This window comes from Nuphar pumila, chromosome 4 (genome assembly GCF_984573655.1).
Source record: "Nuphar pumila chromosome 4, dmNupPumi1.hap1.1, whole genome shotgun sequence".
Lineage (NCBI taxonomy): Eukaryota > Viridiplantae > Streptophyta > Magnoliopsida > Nymphaeales > Nymphaeaceae > Nuphar > Nuphar pumila.
Window position 1 is genome coordinate 142,157,105 of NC_143252.1, and position 27,398 is coordinate 142,184,502.

At 36.1% G+C, this 27,398-nt stretch overlaps 1 protein-coding gene across 1 annotated transcript; it reads left to right on the top strand.

Annotated features, from left to right (window-relative positions):
* The first annotated feature begins 1,878 nt into the window (after positions 1-1,878).
* On the top strand, positions 1,879-27,236 carry LOC149841395 (protein FLX-like 3). Its single transcript, XM_090004785.1, has 4 exons — positions 1,879-2,088; positions 25,878-26,426; positions 26,510-26,655; positions 26,803-27,236. The coding sequence occupies exons 2-4, from the start codon at positions 25,885-25,887 to the stop codon at positions 26,946-26,948; spliced, it is 834 nt and encodes a 277-aa protein (XP_089860911.1). The 5' UTR covers positions 1,879-2,088; positions 25,878-25,884; the 3' UTR covers positions 26,949-27,236.
* Positions 27,237-27,398: the final 162 nt, after the last annotated feature.

Sequence of the window (27,398 nt, forward strand, 5' to 3'; positions counted from 1 at the left end):
TCGAAAGAACCATTTTATGGATTACCTCTTATCCAGATCTAAATTTCACTTATACCCACATCACCTAAACCAAACCTGCCCCATAACCTGAGCTTATTTGGAGTGCATTATCAACGATATATAGAGCGCAAGTTGATAAATCAAGAGATCCAGATATCTCCTCATGACTTTATTCACATTGGATCAAACTGAAACTCGATCTATTTGATCCACTTGATTCAGATAAACAAAATGATGCAATTGAAGACTATGGATGGTTCAAGGAGATCATTTTGAGCATCCAAATACATATTGGAGTAGATCCTAATTGGTTGACATAGTTTCAGGAGCAGAAAAGTTGTTTAGTTTCATATTGTGGATCCCTAGCCCACAAAGTGAAACAAAATTGGAAAGAATGCAAGTGAGATCCAAGCTTGAGAGAAGTCTTCTCTAACCGGGGAAGAATAATGTAGGAGCAAAGTAGAAGACCCGGGTCCATAAGGATCCATTTGAAATCATTTTTAAATTTTAGAGTTTTTTTATCTTTGTATTCAAAAACTGAATCTATCCGAGGTCTAGAAGTAAAATTAGAGTTTTATTTTTCTATAAATATTTGTTCTGCATGGAGGGATGGGCAGAGTTGATGAATGAAAGTATTATTATTTTCTTGAAGTTATGCATTACTTTTTCTTATTTTTCTATTGTTCCTTTTGTAGCGTAAATTCTGTAAGATTAACATAACTTAGAGTTTTCTCACGAATAGAGGTTTCGATTTTCATGAATATGTCAAAAAAGAGTCATGTTGTCTAATGACATATCTTGACCCAATTTTTACTTGAACTACCAAAATAGAGGCATGAAGTTAATTTCATGGTTAAGATCCATATAAAGTATCACTTTTTAACCCTTGGCTTGAGAAGGTGTATTTCACTTATTTTATAGTAAACCCAAAGTGTGTGTCATAACCAGCAAAAAAGACTCATCAAGCTTGGGTAGGATGGAATTCCACTGCCTTTTCAGCCACCTGCCTAGGAACAAGGGTCACTTGAGAGTCCTTAGCTAGAAAACTTTGGGTAGGTTCCTTAGCCCAAAAAGACAGTAATTAGGTCAGCAATAGGGATGCAAACAGACTGGATCCAGTATGGAACTTTTATGAGAATTTTGGTTGTTTTGATCCAATTGGATCTGACTTTCCGATGTATTTAGCTGATCTAGATCCGATCGATTTGCATCCTAGTCACCCAGCAGTTTCATCTAAAAGAAAATGAATCTGAGCAAGATGAAAGTTTCACCCGAGACCCCCCTAATCCACAAGCAAAATCCCTCTTTTCTTTTTCTACCATCATGTGGCAAGGACACACCATTTTGGCTGTGTATCCCTGATTACATGCAGTGGAGGAGCCAGAAATCCAAATTAGGGTAAGCACATGTGTGTGTTTGTGTCATGAACCGGCTGGCAAAAAGAGAGAGAGAGGTAAGTGGGTTTAAGGGGGGCACAACATTCAAGTTAGGGTGGGCACTGCCTACCCTGACCCAAACCCTCTTATTAAGGATTTTCTGATATAGCTCTGCCCCGGTTACACCGTGGACACACTGGTTTGGAAATAACTTCTTACTTCTTACGATCACTATCTTAGTATATTATTCATAATATTTCAATATAAATGTGTTTTTAATTATTAAAATATCAAAAAACAAATTTTATTGATTAAAAAACTAAAAATTCCATGTCCGGTTTAAACAAAGACTTTTCGGACTTGTGGCACACGCAAGAATCAACCTCTTTGAGAAAAAAAATGGTCCAAATATTAAAATCTGATCGGGTCGGGTTCGGGTTGGATACCTCGACCCAGTTTCTCCCGCAATTTCCCTAACTCTACCTTTAGCGAGGCTCTCAATATTGTTGTTTCAGCGCTCTGCTTCGCGCCCCTGCTCTGGTTCTGTGGAAACCCGCTTCGATCCTCTTCTTTAGTTCGAGAGATCTCTCTCTCGCCTCAAGAGCTGCGTCCCTGTCCTCTCTCCTAATTAGGTTTCTTCTTTTCTTTTTGGGGTTTTTCTTTGCTTGCTTTGGATTTTAGTTCGAGATCTCTGTCTCTCTCGCCTCAAGAGGTGCGTCCCTGTCCTCTCTCCTAATTAGGTTTCTTCTTTTCTTGTTGGGGTTTTTCTTTGCTTGCTTTGGATTTTTTTTTTCTGTTTTTTTTATATGAAGTTGGCATCGTTTCTTTTTTTGATTCGGTTCGGCAATTTAGATTTCTCTTCTTCTCGTATTGGCTTTTTATTGGGGTTTTGGTCCTCTGTTGGGTTGTTTCCGAAATGGTGTAGTTGCTGATCCTTGTTTGGGAATCTCGTATCCTTGCTTGTCTGGTTTTTGCTTTTTTCCTTTTTTATGGGTTATTTTTTAGGCAAATTTAATCTTCCGCTCCATGAGTTTGAGGATTTAGCGCCTTTACGGTGAAATATGTTGTTTAAGTGGTGTTTTGATTTGCCCGTTTATTGGAAGAGCTGCAATAAGCTGGGATATTGCATTGTGGAGCACAATGTGTGCTGGTTCTCAGCATAGATGAACGGATTTAAGGAATTAGTTTCTTTTTCTTGTGAAATGTAAGGTTTGAGGGGTATTTAGATCCACCCATTTATCCAGAAAACTGGGATAGGTCTGGATATGCATTGTGGAGCACAATGTGTGCTGTTTCTCAGCATAGATGAACGGATTTAAGGAATTAGTTTCTTTTTCTTGTGAAATGTAAGGTTTGAGGGGTATTTAGATCCACCCATTTATCCAGAAAACTGGGATAGGTCTGGATATTGCATCGTGGAACACAACGTGTCGCCAACATGTGAGGATTTTATGGGTACTTGGACTGCTTAGGTGTTAATTTTTGTTGCTTTTTTTTAAGACAGAAGTTGAAATGGTTGGTTCACACACACATTATATGGTTTTTGTTTTGGTGTAATGATGATGACATCTGTTACTTGATTATCAAAATCGAAAAGGTTGAACGAAAACTGAGGAAATATTTGTGTGTATCAAAATGGTTTCTAGTATGGGCACTCATCCTTCAATATGTATGCTGATTACGCATTCAGACATCTTTTTTCGTAGCATTTGGTCTTCACAAATTCAAAGTAACTGATTGCTGCCTCGTCTCAGGGCCGTACCTGTGTTTTATGGGGCCTGAGGCGGAGGGAAAAAATGGGCCCCCTATTAACAGTAGGAGTTCGCGGGCAGGACCTCAAAATTTTTTGAGCCCCTATTAAAAATTGACTCCCTAAAAATAGGCCCCCTATTAATAGTAGGTGTTCGGGGGCAACGCCTAGGAATTTTTTGAGCCCCCTATTAATAGTAGGAGTTCGAGGGCAGCGCTTCCAATTTTATTTGGGCCCCTATTAAAAATGGAATCCCTATTAAAAATGAGCCCCTAAATTTTTTTTTTGGCCCAGGGGCCCTGAGGCCCAAGTCTCATTGGCCTCTTGACAGGTCCGGCTCTGCCTCGTCTTATATCAACTTAGCTAAAAGTAGGAGTGTTATGCATGGTGTGTCTTTACCAATGAATACGAGGCATGGCTATGGTATATTGGGAATTATTGGTAAATTGGTTTAGCTTCTGAAAATGGATGGCTCTACATTTTTTTACTCCGCATAATGCATATATGTACACATTGATTTAATAGAGGCACTCCTCAGCTGATTTGGTCATGAGTTATGACCCAATGGTTGACTAAGTTTGAAATAGTACATTTTAGGAAAGGGACAGGTATTGTCCTTCTCTCTTTCTGTACAAATGGAGCTGTGCTTCGCTGGGGCATTCTCTTGTCATGATGAACCAATACTTGATTGCTGTTGGATGAAGAAATAAAAAGTATTCTAATACGGAAATAATTGGAAAGTGGCAATCTCAATGCCTTTTCTGTTGCATAGTGGGTGTTCAATATATTGCTATAACTATCTATTGTGAGGGCCATGGAGGGAAAGTGATCACTGGCTGTCCTCCGTTTGTACTATCTTCCTAAATCAGGAGTACCAGATGCACATTAAGAATGTTGTGTTGAAAGAAAAGCTTTGCTTTTATGCTGATGGAATTATTGGAAGAAATAAAGGATGGGAATAAGAGTTTTCAAATGTAAACATGAGTTATTGCATGTTCACGCCACAGCTGGCCTATGTAAGAACACGAGCTCCTTCAAAGATGTTCACTAAATCACCAACAATGGAATTGGACACTCAAAGTGTTTCACTAAAAATACCGAAATGAACACTCAAAAAGAACCACAAAAAGGGTTCATACACAAATATCCATTAAATGAGTTTAAGAACAAGCGGAAAAATTATGAGTTAATTGATTGTAATTCACACTAAAAGCTTACATTGAGTGGGGGGCAATGCCTTATATTTATACACAAAAGAAAGGGGAAATAGAGAGTCATTGGGCTCTATTTAGAGCCGTTGGGAGTCTTAAAAAAGGGTTCATACACAGCTCTATTTATGCTGATGGAATTATTGGAAGAAATAAAGGATGGGAATAAGAGTTTTCAAATGTAAACATGAGTTATTGCATGTTCACGCCACAGCTAGCCTGCGTAAGAACACGAGCTCCTTCAAAGATGTTCACTAAATCACCAACAATGGACACTCAAAAGAGTTTCACTAAAAATACCGAAATGAACACTCAAAAGAACCACAAAAAAGGGTTCATACACAAATATCCATTAAATGGGTTTAAGAACAGGAGGAAAAATAATGAGTTAATTGATTGTAATTCACACTAAAAGCTTACATTGAGTGGGGGGCAATGCCCCATATTTATACACAAAAGAAAGGGAAGATAGAGAGTCGTTGGGCTCTAATTAGAGCCGTTGGGAGTCCAACGACTCTCTTTGTATTGACTAGTCAATACTTTGACTAGTCCAATACAAACTAAACAAAACTGAAAAAGTTAAAAAATAAAAAAACCTAGTTACTATACATGTTTTAGATTTTTATTTTTAACATTCTCCCTCAAACCTACGGTTGGATAACCGAAAGTTTATCCAAGAGAAAGTAAAATCTAGGAGTTGCGAGAGGTTTGGTGAAGAAATCTGCCAATTGATATTCTGAAGTAACATAGGGAAGATCAATAGTGTTGTGTAAGAATTCCTCTCGTACATTGTGACAATCCATCTCAATGTATTTGGTGCATTCGTGGAAGGTTTGGTTGTTGGCAATGTAAATTGATGTTTTGTTGTCACAACATAGTTGTGATGCTCCTTTACTTTGAACATCCATGTCAACCAACAATCTCCTTAGTCAGACCACTTCTATAGTGGTTGTAGCCATGATTCTGTACCATGGTTGCCAGTTGAGGAAGCAGGAGCGGGAAGCGAGGCACTTTCAAAATTTTAGGAAGTGGGAAGTGTGGGATAACTTAGAAGCGAATCACGAACCGTCTCGGAAGCGACCTAGGAAGTGAGGGGAAGCGAAAAAAAGAAGAAAAAAATAAAAAAAGAAAAAAAAGGAAAAAAAGAGGGAAGCAAGGGGGAAGCATGTTTCCCATAAAAGGGAAGCACACTTCCCAAAAAAAAAAGGGACGCTTCCCCATGCATTTCAGAAGCGCGGCATTTTGCGCTTCTGAAACGCGTATCGGGGAAGCATGCTTCCCCTACTACATAGGCGCTTCTGGTAACTCTGTTTTGTACTCTCTTCAGTTGATGAGAGAGACTTTCTGATGCTTCTTGTACCTCCAAGAAATTAACGATTCGCCTAAAAATACACAGAAACCAGTAGTTGAGTGTTGGTTATTTGGATCTCCTCCCCAGTCAGCATTAGTATAAACAATTAAATCTAAGGAGGAAGAAGCAGACAAGAAGTCCCTGAAAAACAGAAGTTTTAATATATCTAATAATGCGCAAAACAACTCCCATATGAACAGTGGTAGGAGCATGCTCGGTATTATCAAAAAACGCGCCTTGAGGCACAAAAGGCGCGCCTTGCCTTGAGGCGCAACCCTCTGTGCCTCAAGGCACATTTTGTTTACAACAAGATTTTTGAGACATAACCAATAAAGTTTTTGTAGGTTAATCTCATATATTTTTCAGCTATTTCAATTATGTAATAAGTTTATTAGTATATTACTATATTTTAACTTTTGTTGGTTAATCTCGTATATTTTTCAGTTATTTCAGTCATGTAATTAGTTTCTTAATATATTTTAACTTTTGTTGGTTAATCTCATATATTTTTCAGTTATGTAATCAGTTTTTTAGTTAATTTTATATGTTAATCTCATATTGTTTATAAGAATCTCTTATATTTTAACTTTTGTAGGTTAATCTCATATATTTTTCAGTTATTTCAGTTATGTAATAAGTTTCTTAGTATATTTTAACTTTTGTTGGTTAATCTCAGATATTTTCCAGTTATGTAATCAGTTTTTAGTTACTTTTATATGTTAATCTCACATTTTTTAGAATAATCTTATATATTTTAACTTTTGTAGGTTAATCTTATATATTTGTCAGTTATTTCAGTTATGTAATCAGTTTCTTAGTATATTTTAACTTTTTTTGATTAATCTCATATATTTTCCAGTTATGTAATCAGTTTTTAGTTACTTTTATATGTTAATCTCATATTTTTTAGAATAATCTCATATATTTTAACTTTTGTTGGTTAATCTCATATATTTTCCAGTTATGTAATCGGTTTCTTAGTATATTTTATCTTTTGTTGTTTAATCTCATATATTTTCCAGTTATGTAATCATTTTTTAGTTACTTTTATATGTTAATCTCATATTTTTTAGAATAATCTCATATATTTTAACTTTTGTAGGTTAATCTCATATATTTTCCAGTTATTTCAGTTATGTAATCAGTTTCTTAGTAAATTTTAACTTTTTTTGGTTAATCTCATATATTTTCCAGTTATATAATCAGTTTTTAGTTACTTTTAATTGTTAATCTCATATTTTTAGTACTTATTTGAGATTTTCTATTTCTTGTTGGTTGTTATTTCATCAATAAAGCATTTCTTTATTTATTTGTATTTTTAGATTTTTTTTTTTTATAATTTTTTTAAAGTTTTCAAAATCTTTTTTTGAGGCTTATGCTTTACGCCTCGCCTTGGTTTTTGGTGGAGCGCCTCGTTACGCCTCAACCCTTTTCACAATACTGAGCATGATGAAATTGCCTTGTTGTGTGAATTGCATGCACAATGTTAGGTCTCGTAATTGAGAGATATGACAGTGTCCCGACAAGTTGTCTGTAAGGTGTTGGATTTTCAAGTGGTTCTCCATCATCAATTTGTATTTTGACATTGACAACTTCGAGAGTGTCGACCTTCTTCTCATCTGAGATACCAGACCTGTCAACAATATCTAGAGCAAACTTAGATTGAGTCAGCAAATAACCTTTAGAAGAATAAGCATTTTCTATATCAAGAAAGAATTTAAAAAAACCCAAATCAATCATTTCAAAATGTGTTTTGAGAAACCTTTTAATATTTTCAACTACCTGTTTATCACTTATAGTGATAATCATATCGTCCATGTAGAAGAGAAAGATAAAAATACCTGCATTGAAAATCTTAATAAACAAAGTCGTGTCAGTCAGACAAGATTGAAAATCAAATTCAAGCATAACTTGACTAAATTTGTCATACCAAGCCTTTGGGTCTTATTTAAGATCATACATGACATTATCTAAACGAAGAGCTTTTCCCTTAAGAATAATTATGCTAGGTGGCGGTTCCATATAGACTTCTTCAACCAAGCTTCCATTGAAAAACACATTTTCGACATCTATTTGTTTCTTATAGAGGCAAGAGCTACTAAGGTCCTAACTGTGGTCATTCTAGTAACTGGATCCAAGGTTTCCTCATAGTCTATTCCATACTCTTGGGAATATCTCTTGGCAACTAATCTGACTTTATACCTTTAAAGAGTTCCGTCCCTCTTGGTTTTAACTTTATGCACCCATTGACAACCTATAGGCTTCTTTCCTGGCGGAATGTCTTGAATAGTCCAAGTATTTGCCTTTTCTAAGGCATTTAATTTTACTCTCATAGCTTTTACCCACTCAGGATGTTCCTTTGCTTCAGCATAGTTAGAAGGTTCTACGTAGGAATGCATTAATGCAATGTAGGCTTGATACTTGGGTGAAAAAGACTCATAAAACACAAATTTTTCAGGGATTTTTGATACTCTAGATGACCTTGTTTGTATTTGTTCCTGTTTTTTATTACTGCTATATTTTTGGAGAGCACATGGATGTTCTAAATTACCACGCCTAGAATATTAAATACAATCTTGATCTTTATGGGATGATTCTTCACTTATCATATCATTTTTAACATCTTGGTCTTCATCAATATCATACTCACCAATCTTTGAAACTAAATCTAACAAAAACAAATACTCATTTATTTCCTTAATTTTCTTAGTTTAAAAAAAACTTTCTTTTTTCAAAAAAGATACATTCCTTGACACATATAACCTTTTAGTTTTAAAGTCAAAACATCTATAACCTTTTTTATTATTCGCATATCCAAGAAAAACACAAGAAATTACACGAGGAGCGAGTTTGTCAGTAAAACAAAACACTTGCATCAAAAAACCCTTAACCTAGAGTAATCTGAAATTTGCTTGGAAAGTTTTTCAATAGGAGATACGTTTTTCAAGAAAGAGAATGACATTCTCTTAATAAGATAAACTTCAGTTAGAGTGACTTCAACTAAAAAAACTTTAGGTACTTGATTTGTAATAAGTAAAGTCCTTGTTTCTATAATATGCTTATGCTTCCTTTCAGCTAAACCATTTTGTTGAGGGGTATAAGGTCATGATTTTTGATGTGTGATATCGTATAAATTTAGGTAATCTTTAAATTCTTTTGATAAGAATTTTCTCCCTGAATTAGTGCGAAAAATGAAAATATCATTCTTAAATTGATTTTTAACTAGATTATGAAATATCTGGAAGTGTGAGAAAACTTCAAACTTATGTTTAAGAAAATAAATCCAAGTGTGTCTCATAAAATCACATAATACATAAAACTATCCTTTGATATAGCAGGTGCAGGTCTCCACACATCCGAATGTATTAACTCAAGTGACCGAGAAGAAATAAATGTTCTTTCTTGAAAAGGTAATCTCTTTATTTTACTAAGAATATAATTTTCACATTTAAAATTTTTAAAATTACAAAAATTTGTCATCTTTGAAAAAAATTGGATCTTGGATATACAAGGAATGCTAAGTCTCTTATGCCATAGATCCAAATCTACTTTCGGGACATTACAACAAAATGTATTATTGGGTATTTCCAAAAAATTCATGCAATATAAGCCTCCTTCTCTATGGCCTTCCCTAATCAGCTTCCCTGACTGACGATCCTGCACTCGACAACCACGAGAGGAGAAGGAAACTTTACATCCATGGTCAAATAATTGAGAAACATATAAAAGATTTAGGTTAAGTTTAGGAATATATCTAATTTGTTGAATATAATATCTTTTTGAGTTTTGAGAGATGTTTTCAAAATTTTATATTCTTTTTATCTCAAGAGATGTTCCATCGACAATGAAAACATTTGACCCACTTGAATTATGACATTTGGATAACATATCACTATTTGACCTCACATGAAAAGAGCACCTGAGTCAAGAAGCCAAAGAGATTTACCGGGATCGGAGATGCTGAAGGAAGAGACTGCAGTTCCAGTGGATGAAGATGCTCCTTTGAGTAGAGGCCGAAGCGCATCAACTAATTGCGTTAAGGACATGTTTTCAATGGATGATTCATTTGATTCCTATGGAGGTCCAACAAAGACAACCTTCTTCTCATAGGGTTTCTTCAATTTAGGATAATATATTTTTACATGTCCCGGTTTACGATAATAGTGGCAAATAACTTTCTTTCATTCATACTCATTGCCTTGCTTCTCATCATTTGACCTTCCATAGTGTGGGGGTTTGGAGGTACGAACATAGTTTTTTGGTCTAGATACGGCTACAACCGAGTCATAATCACAATTTGAGATTCTCTTTTTAAGACTATTTTCCTCAATACTTAATTCTTCTATCGTATCTTTTATTGAAGGGACTTTCACTCGATGAAGAATAGCGGATTTGGTAGATTCACACTCCGATCTCAATTCATTAATAAATTAGAAAAAATGCTCCGTATCTATTTGATTTTGACGGAGTTCTATGTCTTTCAAACAATGCCACTTTGGTTCAAGAAGAACCAACTTTTCCCATAATTTGGATAAATTATTATAGTATTCTTTAATGCTTTTGTTTCATTGAACCATATTCTGTACTTTATCTTGTAAGTTGCACACATGTGCAAAATCTTTAAGAGAGTACATTCTCTTAACATAATCCCATGCATTGCTTGCATGTTCAAATTTTGCAAAACTTGAACATTTCTTGATGTCGATGCCACTAATGAGCCAAGACATAATCTTGGCATGTCTCATTATTCATTCCTTCCACTTTTTCTCATAAATGGTTATTGCCTTATTTTTCTCAACCTCCTTAAGAGTTAGCTCTTTCTCACCTTCTACTTTGGTAAGGATTAGTTTAGGTTCCAGATCGGTCTCATCCACTAATCCCCACAATCCTTTTCCCCATATAAGATGCTTTATAATTGAAGCACATTTTTAATAGTTGGAGTCGTTGAGATTCATGGGTTTTATGGTGACATTATCATTGCTATCCATTTTTACAAAGTTGAGAAAAAAGAATAGAAGAATAGAGAAGAGGAAGAGAAAAGAATTAGAGTATCGGTGGAAGTCACGAGCACTTTACCACTACGCAAATGCCACCAATCACGAACACTTTGAATAGAAAGTATAAAAGAGCTCCAACACTTTCAAATTTGGAGTGACACTCTTTCCAATGTTCTGAACACAATTTCAGCTTGATCACTGAGCTCTAATACCATGTAAGAACACAAGCTCCTTTAAAGATGTTCACTAAATCACCAACAATAGACACTAAAAGAGTTCCACTAAAAATACCGAAATGAACACTCAAAAGAACCACAAAAATGGTTCGTACACAAATACCCATTAAATGGGTTTAAGAACAAGAGAAAAAATAATGAGTTTATTGATTGTAATATGCACTAAAAGCTTACATTGTGTGGGGGGCAATGCCCCATATTAATACACAAAACAAAAGGAAAATAGAGAGACGTTGGGCTCTATTTAGAGCCGTTGGGAGTCCAACTACTCTTTTTGTGTTGACTAGTCAATACTTTGACTAGTCCAATAGAAACAAAACAAAACTGAAAAAGTTAAAAAATAAGAAAACCTAGTTACTATACATGTAGATTTTTATTTTTAACAGCCTATCTAAATGGATGGACCCATTTGACCCATAGTTACTGGAGCTAGAAGCGGTTGCGAGAAGCAATGCATGAAACTTGAAGCAAGTATCTAAAGGATGATTGGATGCATGAAGCATAAAGTGTTTAGAAACATAAGGAGAAACGAGTAAGAATAAAAAATGGAAACAACTAGGAAATGGCATAAAAATATGATTTCTTTTTTTAAATGAATTTAAGGTTTTAATAAATTATTTTGTGAAAAGCGTTGTGGCGTGGCGTAGCGTGTTAAAATGTACCTCCCAAAATCTTTGTTGTAAATATAAATATATATATACTTATATACATAGAGATACATATACATATATATATTATATGTATATGTATCTCTATATATATAAATATATATACAACAACAACAACAACTACGCCTTCATCCCAAAACAATTGGGGTCAGCGATATGAACCAAAAAAGAAATTCATTTATATATTTTATTTTTACTTTATTTTACCCGAAAAGGGCATTCTTGTAATTTCCTTTCTTGCGCATATTCCATTTGGAATATGTTGTAATTTTTCATCTTTATTTTTTGTATTTCCTTTTTTTTATTTTTATTCTTTTTTCTTTTTCATAAAAAGGTGCATTGGGGGGCCCCCAACGGTCACAAATGTGACCGTTGGGGGCTCCCCAACGACTCCTTTGGGAGCCCCTTTGCACCTTTTCCTTCTTGTATAAATAGGGGTGTTCCCCCTTGTTTTTCCTAAGCTTGAGAGTCTCAAGCATTTACTCTTTTTCTATAAAATACATGCCTTAAGTGCATGTTTGCTACTTTTACGCTTTTTGCGTATTTTGTTCAAGTGTTGTGAGAGTGCCTTCGTGCACATCTTTTATAAAGTATTATGCTTGTATGCGTATTGTCTCTTCATAGACATTTTCACATGGTATCGGAGCTCGGTTGGTGATAAGAGGATCGTGGGATTCTTCTCTTTTCGAGTGCCTCGAAAAGCGTGCCTTCAGACCTTTGGAGGTTGAAGTGGTGGATCTTGCTTCTCAAATATTTTAGAAGAATCTTGCGCAAGGAAGGATTTAAAATATTGTGTTGGTACGCCCTTTCTCCCTTTCTCTTTACCTCATAATGGGCGAAAAAGAGTCTCATTTTGCGCTTGGCTTCAAATTAAATGAGTCCAACTATCATATTTGGGCCGGAAACATGGAGGCTCACATAAAAGGGAAGGGGCTATGGGGTTATGTGCAAGGCACAATTCCGGAACCGGAACCCAAAATAACTGAGGTAAATGGAAGTGAAATCAAGATTCTTGAAGGAGAAGAAAGGGTCAAAGCTCTTGAAGAATATTCTAAGAAGCACGATGAATGAGAAATGACGAATTTCAAGATTCTTTCTTGGTTCTTTTCATCCGTTGAAACTAAGATCAATGCCAACATTATTAAGTTCAAAAAGGCATCGGAAGCTTGGCACTATCTTGAGAAGATGTATACATCGAGGGATCTATCTCATAAGTATTATCTTCAGAAGAAGGCTCTCTATCTTACTCAAGGAGAAATGACTATTAGGGAATATTTTGCCGATCTTTCCTCCATTTGGGATGAGCTTGCCATGCTTGAAACAAAATGGGGTGGAGAGGCAATTGAACTTCGTCACAAGCAACTTGAAGAAGATCGGTTCTTCGATTTTTTGAATGGGCTCAGGCCCGAATTTGAGCAAATAAAGTCTTCTCTTCTATCCTCATTTACTCCTCTCTCTCTTGAAGATGTACTCACCAAATTAAGTGGTGAGGAGACTCGTATGAGGTTGTGTAAACAAAGATCAAGTGCTCTTGTGGCTCCTTGTAATCATGAAGAAAACAATGAGGTCAATGCCGTATCAAGACCCGGGAACAATGTAAAAACCTATCGTCCCCCTCATTTTAAACCACAAAATCAAGGTGAAAATGGTGGGCAAAGAGGAAAAAGGGACTATAGCAAAATTATTTGTCATTTTTGTAAAAAACCCGGACATATCAAACCCATATGTCCCAAATGGAAAAAGCTTCTCGCAATGGCTACCACCGGTATACCATAAAAGGAGGATGAATCATCAAGTGGGTCACTCTCTTTAAATCAAATAGTGGAAGCCCTTCAACCTCTCCTCAAGGGAGCTACTTTCGGTGCCGCCGTGTCTACTTCATCGTCTCCAGGTAAAGTCTCTTGGCTTTTGGACTCCGGTGCATCTTTTCATATGTCCCCAAACATGTTTTCACTTTCCGATTACTCAAAAAATATTTCTCCCTCTGCGGATGGAACATCTCTTAAAATTAAAGGAATAGGTAATTTTGAAACTCAAGATTTTTTTATTCCAAAAAATAGATTTATACCTAAACTAAACTTAAACCTTCTCTCTGTTTCTCAACTCTCGGACCATGGTTGCGATATTAAATTCTCTTGTGATAAATGTTTAATACAGGATCGCCGGTCCGGGAAATTGATTGGGGAAAGCTTTAGAAAAGGAGACTTGTACTATATGGAATCTCTTCAAGTTCCAAAATCTTTTTGTAATGTTGCCCAAAACAAAGATATAAATGTGTGGCACAAAAGACTTGGTCATCCTAATATCACCAAGTTGTCTTATTTACATTTTGCAAAAGACCTATGTAAAAGTTCATTTTCTTGTAATGATTGTATTCTCGGAAAAATGCAAAGTTTATCCTTTGAGCAAAGAACCATGTTCTCTCCTAAAACTTTCGAAATTGTTCATTCGGATGTTTGGGGACCCACACCTGTTACTTCAAAAGGAGGCTTTTCTTATTATGTCATTTTTGTGGATGATTTTTCCAGATATTCGTGGATCTATTTTCCAGACTTCAAACATGAAGTCTTTTCGTGTTTTAAAACTTTCCATTCAATGATCAAGAATCAATTCAACTGTAACATAAAGATTTTTAGAAGTGATTCTGGAGGAGAATATCTCTCCAATCAATTTAAAGTATATCTTGAGGATCACAGAATTGTCCACCAAAGGTCTTATCCTAAAACACCTCAACAGAATGGGTTGGCCGAAAGAAAACATAGGCACATCATAGAGACCACTAGGACCCTTGTTATTTCCCAAAACATTCCTAAAAACTTTTGGGCAGAAGCAGCTCTTGCTTCTGTTTATTTGATAAATCACTTACCATCTAGGATATTAGGGAAAATATCCCCCTTTGAGATATTATATAAGCTTGAACCTGATTATAATAGGTTACGACTTTTTGGGTGTAAGTGTTTTATACTTACGGATAAGAACGACAAACTCTCTCCTAAGGCTATCCCTTGCGCCTTTCTTGGATATTCCGAAACTCAAAAAGGGTTTCGTTGTTATGATCTTCGAGATGATAAGTTATATGTCTCTAGAAATGTAACTTTTTTAGAAAAATTGAAAGTGGCTTTGAAAAAAATGTTTCTCAACAAGAAAATTTTGATTATTCCTTCCTATTTGACTTATTGTCTAGTAATGATGATATATCTAGTGATGATGATGTATCATCAAACCATGATGAAGAAAATGATGATGATGTTGGTGAACATGACTCACTCAATGAACAAGATAGTAGATTTTCAAGCGACCCAATAACCTACTCTCGTATAAACCAAGACACCTTTAGAAGTGCTATTGACCAATATAGTGAGCTTGGTCCTACCCTCGATCACCGAAGATCTGAGAGGAATAGGAGACCTCCAACTCGTTTTGTTTCTTTTGATTCTTTCTCACCCCGATATAGGGCTTGTCTTAGTGCCATTCACTCTTATTTTGAACCAAGGAATTTTGAAGAAGCTGAAAAATGTATAGAATGACAAGAAACTATGCAAAATGAACTTAATGCCCTTAAAAAGGCTGGAACTTGGGATTTCCAAACTCTACCCATAGGAAAAAAATCTATAGGATGTCGATGGGTTTTTAAGGTTAAAACTAAGAGCGACGGATCTCTGAAAAGGTATAAAGCTCGCTTAGTTGCTAAAGGATATGGGCAAGAGTATGAAATTGATTATGAAGAAACCTTTGCTCCTGTAGCCCGAATGGTGACAGTTAGATGTCTTATTACTATTGCATCTATTAAAAATTGGAACATTTTTCAAATGGATGTGAAAAATGCTTTTTTAAATGGTGATCTTAACGAAGAAGTGTATATGGATGCTCCACCAGGCATAAAGATTCCTAAAGATAAAGTTCTTCGTCTTTGAAAGACCCTTTATGGTTTGAAACAGGCCCCCAAAGCATGGTATGACAGGTTTACCAATGTAATGTTGGAAAATGGTTTTTCCTCATGTTATACTGACACTGCTCTATTTACTAGAAAATCAAATACAGGGATTATGATATTACTACTATATGTTGATGACATGTTAATTACAGGTGATGATGTTCAAGGAGTCAAGGGTATTAAGTCCGTCTTGACTTCAAAATTTGAGATGTCAGACTTGGGTTTTCTGACATATTTTCTTGGAATTGAGGTTGCCTATTCGCAACGTGGTTATTTCCTATCTCAGTCTAAACTTGCTTGTGAGATTATTGACAAATCAAGAATTTCTGATGACAAAGTATGCGAAACTCCTGAAGTCGTGGGATAAAAAATGAAGATTGACGACGGTGTTCCTCTAACCGATCCTACTCCTTACCGGCAGTTGGTAGGTTCTTTAATGTACCTCAGCATTACTCGACCCGATTTGTCACATGCTATACGCATTGCCAGTCAGTTCCAGCACGCTCCTACAACCGTTCATATGAGTGTTGTCCTTCGCATCATCAGATATTTAAAGGGGACAATAAATAAGGGAGTATTTCTATCTTCTTCTTCAGAATTAAAATTACTTGCTTATACTGACTCAGATTGGGGAGGTGACCCTAGTAACCGTCATTCTACCATTGGTTTCTGTATTTTCTTAGGTGAGTCCTTAATCTCATGGCGATGTAAAAAGCAACAGAAGGTCTCTCTGTCATCCACTGAAGCCGAATATAGAGCCATGGCATCTACCACCATGAAAATTGTATGGATTTGACGCCTTTTGGAAGATATGTGAGTGTTTATCAGAGAACCAACAAAGCTGTGTTGTGACAATAAAAGTGCAATTTATATTGCCAAGAATCACACCTTTCACGAGCGAACAAAGCATATAGAGATGGACTGCCATTATGTCAGAGAAGAATACTTGAAGAAGGTCATTGATCTATCATACGTGACGTCTGAGTATCAACTTGCAGACTTCTTCACAAAAGCTCTATGTTCGCCCAGATTTCATTTCCTTCTTGGCAAACTTGTGGTTATCGCACCGTAAGTTTGAGGGGGGTGTTAAAGTGTACCTCTCAAAATCTTTGTTGTAAATATAAATATATATACTTATATACATAGAGATACATATACATATATATATATATTATATGTATATGTATCTCTATATATATAAATATATATTTATATATTTTATTTTTACTTTATTTTACCCGAAAAGCGCATTCTTGTAATTTCCTTTCTTGCATATATTCCATTTGGAATATGTTGTAATTTTTCATCTTTATTTTTTGTATTTCCTTTTTTTTTTCTTTTTTTTTCTTTTTCATAAAAAGGTGCATTGGGGGTCCCCCAATAGAGTCGTTGGGGGGCCCCCAACGGTCACAAATGTGACCGTTGGGGGCTCCCCAACGACTCCTTTGGGAGCCCCTTTGCACCTCTTCCTTCTTGTATAAATAGGGGTGTTCCCCCTTGTTTTTCCTAAGCTTGAGAGTCTCAAGCATTTACTATTTTTCTATAAAATACATGCCTTAAGTGCATGTTTGCTACTTTTACGCTTTTTGCGTATTTTGTTCAAGTGTTGTGAGAGTGCCTTCGTGCACATCTTTTATAAAGTATTATGCTTGTATGCGTATTGTCTCTTCATGGACATTTTCACATAGCGCTCCACCAAAAACTGAAGCGAGGCGTAAGCCTTAGAATTTTTTTCTTTAACATTAAAAAAACCTTTAAAAATATTTACAAATACAAATAAATAATAGAAATGCTTTATTGATAAAGTAACAATCAATAAGAAACAGAAAATTGTAAATAAATACAAAATTAACTTTTTTTCTTCTTCTTCTAAAAAAAATTGCAAATATAAATAGTTTTCTTTCTCTCTCTCTCTCTCTCCCACTCTCTTTCTTTTTTCTTTCTTCGGTTCTTCCCTTCCTTTTTCTCTTTTTCTTTCTTTTTTCCTTTCTTCCTTCCTTTTCTTTCTTTCTTTCTTTCCTTCCTTCCATTTCTTTCTTCCTTTCTTTCTTTTCCTTTTTTTCTTTATTTTTTTTCTTTGTTGTGCTATTTACCTGCGCCTCAAGGCAAGGCACATTTTTGATAACTATGGATTTTATCAAATTTTTTTATCCATATAGATTTCATAATAAAGACATAAATTAAAAAAATCTTTTAACATGAAAAAGCCATTTCAAGCATACAAGTTCATTTTCATGTTGGGATAAGCAAGCTTTCCATTTTCTGGAAGCGAGAAAATGGTAGGAAAATGCAAATAGGAAAGAAGGATGGCAACTTTTCCATCCGTCCCAAACGAGAGAAAAATTTTGAAAGGAAAGTTTTTCTAAAAACTCAGATTTTTTATAGGAAAAATTCCTCCACCCCACTAGGTGGAGGAATTTTTTATATCAAAAGTTTTCTTTTTGCATTAGAGCAACCCCTCACCTACAAAGCATTTCATTCTATCAATTTCCACTCTGTTGCTTTCCAACATTGTCTTCATCCGATGCATCTCTCTCTCTGTGTGTGTGTGTGTGTGTGTGTGTGTGTGATCCATCCCCTTCTCCCAGTCTTCTTCCAATAAAGATAAGCGAGTTTTCAACCCTAATTTTCTTATTACACACAAACAATTGAAAAATTTTCAGTTGAAAAATTTCTCATACCAAAACTTCTCATAGGCAAAATTTTATTTTCTTATAAGATTTTTTCTTGCCTCCAAACTTCACTGTAAAGCTTTGGAAACATGAAAGAAATTTATAGTTTCATGATTATGAAGTGAGCTTTCTAGGAAGTGAACTTCTGTGGTTTTAAAAAGCTTTGAGTAACTATGTTTTGACCCGGCTACAGCCCCTTGCCACCCCCTAAAATACACCTTTTTGAAGCTCCCTCAAATTGTGTGCATCTAATAGGAGATGGTAAACTGAGACCTTGGAAGGGCAGAGAAATGGAAAAAGGGATGACATTGATATTGAATTTATCCTATAACTTAGTGCAATCTCTTCAATTGTTTGTGAGGTTTCAATATTGGAATATCTGCTTGGCAAACTTTCTAGTACAGCCACTATGTAACTTGAAATTGATTTGATCAGGATTCTTGATCTCATCCATCACTGGACCTTTTAAATTGTTTGATAGCATGATCAATAATAGGGTGTGAAAACTTTGTAGTGAGAGGATCAGTTCCTGCTCATTTTAGATTAATGGTACTCAAACCAGAGTTACCGGAAGCGCCTAGGCGCATGGGGAAGCGTGCTTCCCCGAAGCACGTTTTGGAAGCGCGAAATGTCGCGCTTCCGAAACGTGCAGGGAAGCACATTTTTTGGACCCCACGCTTCTCCCTTGCTTCCCCATTTTTTTCATTTTTTTTAATTTTTTTTTCTTTTCCCCCTCGCTTCCGGTTCGCTTCCTAGGTTGCTTCCGAGACGGTTCGTAATTTTCTTCTAAGTCATCCCACGCTTTCCGCTTCCTAAATTTTTGAAAGTGCCACGCTTCCCGCTCCTGCTTCTCGCTCCTGCTTCTCGCTCCTGCTTCCCGCTCCTGCTTCCCGCTCCCGCTTCCCCAACTGGTAACTCTGACTCAAACCATCCTAACAAATATACTGTAGCTAATCTAAATTTAGTCAAATGTAAAGTACTGAGAAAACATAAATCAGAGCAAAACTATAGATATGAGTATTAGAATTGCTCATCAATCTTTTTCCAGTGTCTTGAACTATTCCTTTTGATCATATTTATTGAGAAAAAGCCTAATTTCTTAAGATTGGGATATGGACCCAAAACTTTTCAAATCCACTACAAAACTTCCTCAAGTTTTGCTCTCAGTTGAATGCCGGAAGGAACTTTAGCTAAATTGCATGCGCCTATGGGATATGCTTAACATTAAACTGTTCACCAGGTATGGAACTATGGACGGCCTAAATTTCAGCCACTTTCCATTGATAATTGGAGAGAGTTTTAGTTGAATTCTCTTAACGGCATTCTCGCCTTAATGGTATCAAGAGTCATAACTTGGTCAAGTGTTGTTAACAACTATTTATTGTATATTTGACACTAATAAAAATGGTGGAGATGTTTTCAGAAAACTTTTAATACATTGCCCGTGGCAGTATCCTACTGTCATGATTGTTAAAAGTTGTAATCTCATAGACAATCTCATATGTAAATACTCCATCATATGTAATCTTCTATTTTTTAGTTTAGTTACAATAGGATAGCTAGTTACAATAGGTTAGTTTTATCCTTTTTCTTTTAGGACTGTTTTAAGCTTATGCTTTTTGACCAAGTCAAAAAGCAAAAGCATCTTAAGACATTTCTAGACTTATGTTTTTTGACCAAGTCAAAAAGCATAGTAAAAAGAAAGAGTCGTTGGACACTCCAACGACCCTCTCTAAGCTTCTCTCTAACTTGTATAAATATGGGGCAATACCCCATGGTATGCTTTTTTGGTGGATTTTCCCCACTTGAATGAGATATTTTTCTTTTGGTGTATATACTCTTTTGAGTATTTTTTGTGAGTATATTGAGTGAACTATTTTGTTCATTAGGAATTCTTTTTGTGAGCTTGCTTTTGGAGTTCCGTTTGAAGCTCTGTTTTCTTACATGGTATCAAAGCAAGGTTGAAGCAAGTTCTGTCAGTGCATTGGGAAACGTGCCACACGGTTTTCTTGCAAGAAAGTGATTTCCCTTGAAGTGGTGATTGTGTGGAGGCGTAAAAAGCTTGAAAAAATATTTATACTCACCGTTTGTGGTAGAGTATCCTTTTTTTTTCTCTTCTCTTTCTTCCCTTGCGTCTTTTTTCAAAGCTTGTAAAATAGATGACAACGATAATGTCACTATTAAGCCCATCAAACTAAATGTTTCCAACTATGTCACATGAGCTTTTATTATGAAGCATCTTATATGGGGGAAGGGTTTGTGGGGATTAGTAGATGGAACCGATGAAGAACCTACTCTAATTCTTACAAAGGATGAGGAAGAAAGAGAAATACCTCTCACGGAAGTAGAAAGAGTTAATGCCATATCCACTTACGAGAAAAAGTGAAAAGAATAGCGTATGAGACATGCCAAGATCATGTCTTGGCTTATCTCAAGTGTTGATATAAAGAAATGCTTAAGTTTAGCAAAATTTGAGCATGCAAATGAAGCATGAGACTATCTTGAGAGAATGTATTCCCTTAAGGATATTGCACATGTGTGCAATCTTCAAATTAAAGTAAGAAACATGGTTCAAGGAGACAAGAGCATTAGGTAGTATTATAATGGCTTGTCGGAGTTGTGGGAAGAATTAGCTCTTCTTGAACCAAAGTGACATTGTCTGCAAGATATTGAACTCTGCCAAAACCAAATCAATACAGAGCATTTTTTTCATTTTATTAGTGGATTAAGATCGGAATTTAAATCCACTAAGTCTATTCTTCTCCATCATGAAAAAGTACCTTCAATTGAAGATACAATAGAGGAATTAAGTATGGAAGAGATTAGACTAAAAAGTAGAATTGCTAAAGGCGATGACGGCTTAGTTTTAGCCATCTCGAAACCTGAAAACTTTGTCAGGACTTACAAACCTCCCAACTATGGAAGAGGAAACGATGATTTTGATAAAAAGAAAATCATTTGCTACTATTGTCACGAACCTCGACATGTGAAAACTCACTGTCCAAAACTAAAGAGGCCTTATGAGAAAAAAGTTGCCTCCGTCGGACTACCACAAGAATCTAGTGAAACCTCCATTGGAAGTATGTCTCTCGCTCAATTGGTGGAAGCACTTGGACCTCTACTCAAGGGAGCATCTTCATCTACAGGAGCCACAGTCTCTTCCGTGAGCACCTCCGATCCAGGTAAAACTCTATGGCTTATTGACTCAGGCGCTTTTTTTCACATGACTCCAAATGTTGAAATATTATCTGAATGTCATAACTCAAAAGGATCCAATGTTTTTAGTGCTGATGGAACATCACTAGAAATCGAAGCAATAGGAAATTTTGAAAAAGTTTCTCAAAACTTAAAAGGATTTCATATTCCACAAATTAGATATATTCCCAAATTAAATCTCAATCTTTTGTCTGTTTCTCAACTATTTGACCATGGATATAACGTTTCTTTCTCCTCTCGTGGTTGTCGAGTGCAGGATCACCAGTCAGGGAAGCTGGTTGGGGAAGGCCATAGAGAAAGAGGCTTATACTACATGGATTTTTTGGAAATTTCCAAGAATACATTTTGTTGTAATGTTCAAAAAATGAACTTGAATATATAGCATAGGAGACTTAGTCATCCTAGCATATCCAAGCTTCATTTGTTTCCAAATATGATTTTTTTTTGTAAATCTGAAACATTTAAGTGTGAAGAATGTATTTTGAGAAAAATGAAGAGATTACCTTTTCAAGGAAAAAATTTTGTTTTATCTCGGCCTTTTGAGTTAGTGCATTCAGATGTACGGGGTCCTGCACCAGTTATGTCTGAAGGGTTTTTTTTCGTATTATGTCATTTTTGGAGATGATTTTACAAGGCATACCTGGATTTACTTTTTCAAAAGTAAATCCAAAGTATTTTTTCACTTTCAAATATTTCATAAGTTTGTTAAAAATCAATTCAAGAATGATATCTCTATCTTTCACACTGATTCAGGGGGAGAGTTTTTGTGAAAAGAATTTAGTGATTATTTAAATCTACATGGTATTTTACATCAAAAGTCATGTCCATGTACTCCACATCAAAATGGTTTAGCAAAACGAAAACATACACATTATAGAAACAACAAGAACTCTGCTCATTACTCATCAAGTTTCTAAATTTTTTTGGGCCGAAACTACGCTAACCGCAATATATCTCATTAATAGAATGCCATCATCTTTGTTGAAAAATGTATCACCTGTTGAAAAACTTTTCAATCAAATCCCAGATTATTCACGATTAAGAGTATTTGGTTGTAAATGTTTTGTTTTCTCCAACAAAAATGACAAGCTTTCCCCACGGGCCATTCCTTGTTCATTCCTTGGTTATGCAAGCAATCAAAAAGGCTATAGATGCCTTGATCTCAGAACTATGAAGTTATATGTGTCACGAAATGTATCATTTTTAGAAAATGAAAGTTTCTTTCAAACTAAAAACCCTAGAGAGGCTGATGAATACTCCTTGTTGTACTTAGTTCCAGAAATTCATGAAGAAGTTGATCAAGAAGATCAAAATAGTATAATCAATGATGAAACATCTCATCCAAGTTACATTCAATACTTTAGGCGATGAAATCTAGAGCAACCTTGTGCTCTAGAAAAATATATTAAAGCACAGGATCAAATAGAAACCAGAAAATCATCTAGGGTGTCAAGAGTGCCCAAAAAATTTGTATCCTACAAATCTTTTTCACCAAAACATCAAGCATATATTGCCCTATTGCACTCCTATATAGAACCTTCAAACTATAATACAACAAAAGAACATTCAGAATGGGTCAAAGCTATGACAGTTGAGTTAAATGCCTTGAAAAAGTCCAACACTTGGACTATTCAAGATATTTCACCTGGGAAAAAACCCATAAAATGTCGATGGGTATACAAAGTTAAAACTAAGAGTGATGACACTCTTGAACACTTTAAAGTTCGACTAGTCATCAAAGGCTATTCTCAAGAATATGAAATAGACTACGAAGAAATTTTTGCACCAGTTGCTAGAATGACCACCGTAAGAACTCTAATAGCCTTTGCCTCCATAAAGAAATGACATATCTTTCAAATGGATATCAAGAATGCATTTCTCAATGGAAGGCTAACCGAAGAAGTTTATATGGAACCACCTCCTAATATAGAAGTTTCCCAAGGAAAAGCTCTTCGATTACATAAAGCCTTATATGGTCTTAAGCAAGCCCCTAAGGCTTGGTATGATAAATTCAGTAAGGTTATGCTTGATTTTGGCTTTCAATTTTGTCTTACTGACACAACTTTGTTTACTAAGAAATCTAATGCAGGGATCATCATTCTTCTTCTCTATGTGAACGACATGATCATCACAGGAAATGATAAATAGGGAGTTGACAATATTAAAAAATTTCTCAAAATCAACTTTGAAATGAGTGATTTAGGTTTTTTAAAAAAATTTTTGGTATTGAAGTAGCTTATTCTCCTAGAGGTTACTTACTAACTCAATCTAAATTTGCTCTTAATATTATTGACAGGTCAGGAATCACAGATGACAAACATGTTGATACTCCTGAAGTTGTGAACATCAAAATGAAAATTGACGATGAGGAACCCTTTGAGAACCCAATACCTTATAGACAACTTGTTGAGGCATTGTCTTACCTCTCTACATTGCACATGTTCTTCACACAACAAGCCAATTTCAGCATGCTCTCACTTCTGTTCATATGGGAGCTGTGTTACATATTATTAAATATATTAAAACTTTCATTTTTAGAGGACTGTTTTTGTTTGCTTCTTCCTCATTAGAACTAACTGCTTATACTGATGCAAATTGGGGAGGTGATCCAAATGATCGACACTCAACTACCGGGCTTTTGTGTTTTTAGGAGAATCATTGATTTCCTGGAGATGTAAAAAGCGACAAAAAGTCTCTCTTTCGTCAACTGAAGCCGAGTACAGAGTCATGGATACAACCACCATGAAAGTAGTCTAGTTGAGGCGACTGCTTTAAGAAATGGGTGTTGGGAGCACCAAAGCATCACGACTATGCTGTGATAATAAAAGTTCCATTTACATTGCCATCAATTAGACATTTCATGAACGAACCAAGCATATCGAAATGGACTGCCATTACGTACGTGAAGAATTTCTACAAGGCACCATTGAGCTTCCATATGTCTCCTCAGTATATCAACTGGCAGACTTCTTTACCAAACCTCTTGCTGTTCATCGGTTCCGTTTTCTGTTAGACAAACTTTCGGTTGTTCAACCGTGAGTGTTAAAAATTATAACCTCATAGACAATCTCATATATAAATACTCCATCACATGTAATCTTCTATTTTTTAGTTTAGTTACTATTGGATAGCTAGTTACAATAGGTTAGTTTTATCCCTTTTCTTTTAGGACTATTTTAAGCTTATGCTTTTGACCAAGTCAAAAAGCAAAAGCTTAAGACATTTCTAGACTTATGCTTTTTGACCAAGTCAAAAAGCATAGTCAAAAGAAAGAGTCATTGGCCACTCCAACGGCTCTATTAGAGCCGTTGGAGAGTCCAAAGACTCTCTCTAAGCTTCTCTCTAACTTGTATAAATATAGGACAATACCCCATGTATTAGTACCCTTTTTTGGTGTGGATTTTCCCCACTTGAATGAGATATTTTTCTTTTGGTGTATATACTCTTTTGAGTATTTTTTGTGAGTATATTGAGTGAACTATTGTGTTCATTAAGAAATCTTTTTGTGAGCTTGCTTTTGGAGTTCCGTTTGAAGCTCTATTTTCTTACAATGATCTGGTTTTTAAAACCAATATCTGTGTTGAGAAAACATTACTGTATATGCATATGTGCACGTATGTATGATTACACACATAAACAGATGCTCACGACTGGCATCTGGCTCTATTTGGCTCTCTTAAATAAGCTTGTGACTCAAGGGAGATGACGAGCTTAAACATTTTTATCAAATGAGGTGAAGTTGGTGTTTCTCACTAGGTGAGCCCTGAGGAATAGTGAACTGTAAATTTGTTGGATGTGTGAAGGAATGAGCAGCACGTGTAAAAAACACTCTTTAAGCTTTGGTAAAGGCAAAATAGATTTGTTATTATCCTTTGAACATTTTGCATCTAGAAATGGGGATTAATCCATGATGATAGTCTCAGCCTGTTAGTTGATACAACATGCTGTGTAGATCTTTTTCAAGTGTTGGATTTGTTTTATCCAGCAGTAGATAAACATGTTCTAAGTAGGATTCTATGAAAAACTGCGTGGATTGTTTTGATTGATTATTTTGATTTCTTATGTAGAGCAACAATAGGTGCTGTGCAACCCCATGGAAGTGAGAGTATCGTTTCTTTCTGCCTTTCAATTATATTCCTAGGTCACTACAAATTTGGAATAATTTTCCTTGTGGTTGTTGACTCTCTAGGAGATTAAAATGGACAAACAGTTAATGTTTCAGGCAATGCTTAGATGTACTGTAAACTACTGGTCCTGGTTCTATTGTGAGTTGTTGCTGTGCTTGTTTGGGCAGTGGAGTACTTGGGATGATGTCCAGTTTTTTTAATTAATTTGGATGTATTAACTCCTTGGTCTGGTTCTGCTGAAATCTGGCTTCTTACAGGCTTTTATTTGATGCCAATCGGCAGATGATCATCTTCTGCTCTTTTTCATGGTTTTACCTAGATTGTTTTATTTTCCTTCTGCAGGATCCAAATGGCAGGGAGACGAGTCCCTCGTCACCTTATGAACAATGGTCCTCGAGGTTTCCCCCCAGGCATGCGAGAAGGACCTCCGGTTCCATTGGGTCCAGTGCGAGGACCACTCCCTCCGCATCCTGCTGTACTTGAGGAGGAGCTTGAAATTCAGCATGAAGACATTTGTATGCTGCTAGCAGATAACAGGCGTCTTGCTGAAGATCGCATGGCATTACAACATGAACTTGTTGCTACAAAGGATGAATTGCACAACCTTGGTCAGATGATACCTAAACTCACTGCAGAAAAAGAGGCCCAAACAAGGGATCTGATTGAGAAGGGGCTGAAGCTTGAAGCTGACTTACGTGCAGCTGAACCTCTGAAAGCTGAAGTGCTGCAATTAAGGGCTGAAGCTCAGAAACTGGATGCAATCAGGCAGGACTTGGGTGCACAAATCCAGGTTCTCAACCAGGATTTGTCTAGGATGCAATCAGAGAACCAGCAGATACCTGCTCATAGAGCAGACATAGATGGTCTTCATCATGAGCTAATTAGGGCCAGGTTTGAGGTTTCGTGAAAACCTTTTAAACTGTAAAATTTTTGTGCTTGGAAACTTATATGCTCTCTCCTATCCCCACTTGCAGAACAGCTTTTGAGTATGAGAAGAAGGCCAATGCAGAGCATATGGAGCAGAAGCAAGCCATGGAGAAAAATCTTGTTTCCATGGCACGTGAATTAGAGAAACTCCGTGTTGAATATGCTGCCTTAGAGAAGAGACCCTGGGGGGCTGGTATGTTTTTCCTCTCACAGTTCCAATGAATGTTTCATCCAGTGTTTATATTTTTGTTGGAAAAAAGAAACGAAAATAAAGGAAAACAGCACCATTGCATCTGCTGCTGTTGCCATATCAAACTCCTGTGTTATCTACATCTTGTAGGAGCTGGTGGCTACGGGATGATGAAAGGAAGCCCAGAAGTAGGGTATTCTGGAGGTTATGGTGATGGACTTGGGAGTGAAAGGGATCATTTGTATGGGTCCAGTTCGTGGGGTGCTTACGAAAAACGTGGCCTTCCTCGCCGTTGAGGTCTCATGTCTTTGCCTTGCAGCAGCATCATTCCTCTCCAACTTACTTGAGGTATGGGGGAAAGTTTAGCTTGCAGAATTCAGTCAGGACTATCATCTCTTATGGAGGTACGACTAGGAACTATGGTGAACTTGTGTTGGACATGGTGCGATGTCTTCTGGTCCTCTTTTTAAATGTTTCTGTGCAAATGCCTCACTTCTTGAATTGTGTTTTTGGGAGGCTGTACCTGTCTTATTGTGAGAGTTATTTCACCCAACTTGTTCATAATTTTCTAAGTTCAGAACCAAGTTTGTGGACCTGTCCCCAGTATCTATGATGCCTTGTTTCTGTATTTATATTTAGGGCCGGATCTGCTTGGTGAGCCCTGATAACATGTCCTTTCCCCTGATTTTTCGGTGGATCACAGTGGGTGCAATCTGGAATATGATTACTTGGTTGTTAGCACCATG

Coding starts and splice junctions, on each gene's coding strand:
- LOC149841395 (XM_090004785.1), top strand. CDS start 25,885: ATGGCAGGGAGACGAGTCCCTCGTCACCTTATGAACAATGGTCCTCGA. Junction 26,427..26,509: donor CATGAGCTAATTAGGGCCAG/GTTTGAGGTTTC, acceptor CCCCACTTGCAG/AACAGCTTTTGAGTATGAGA. Junction 26,656..26,802: donor GAAGAGACCCTGGGGGGCTG/GTATGTTTTTCC, acceptor TACATCTTGTAG/GAGCTGGTGGCTACGGGATG.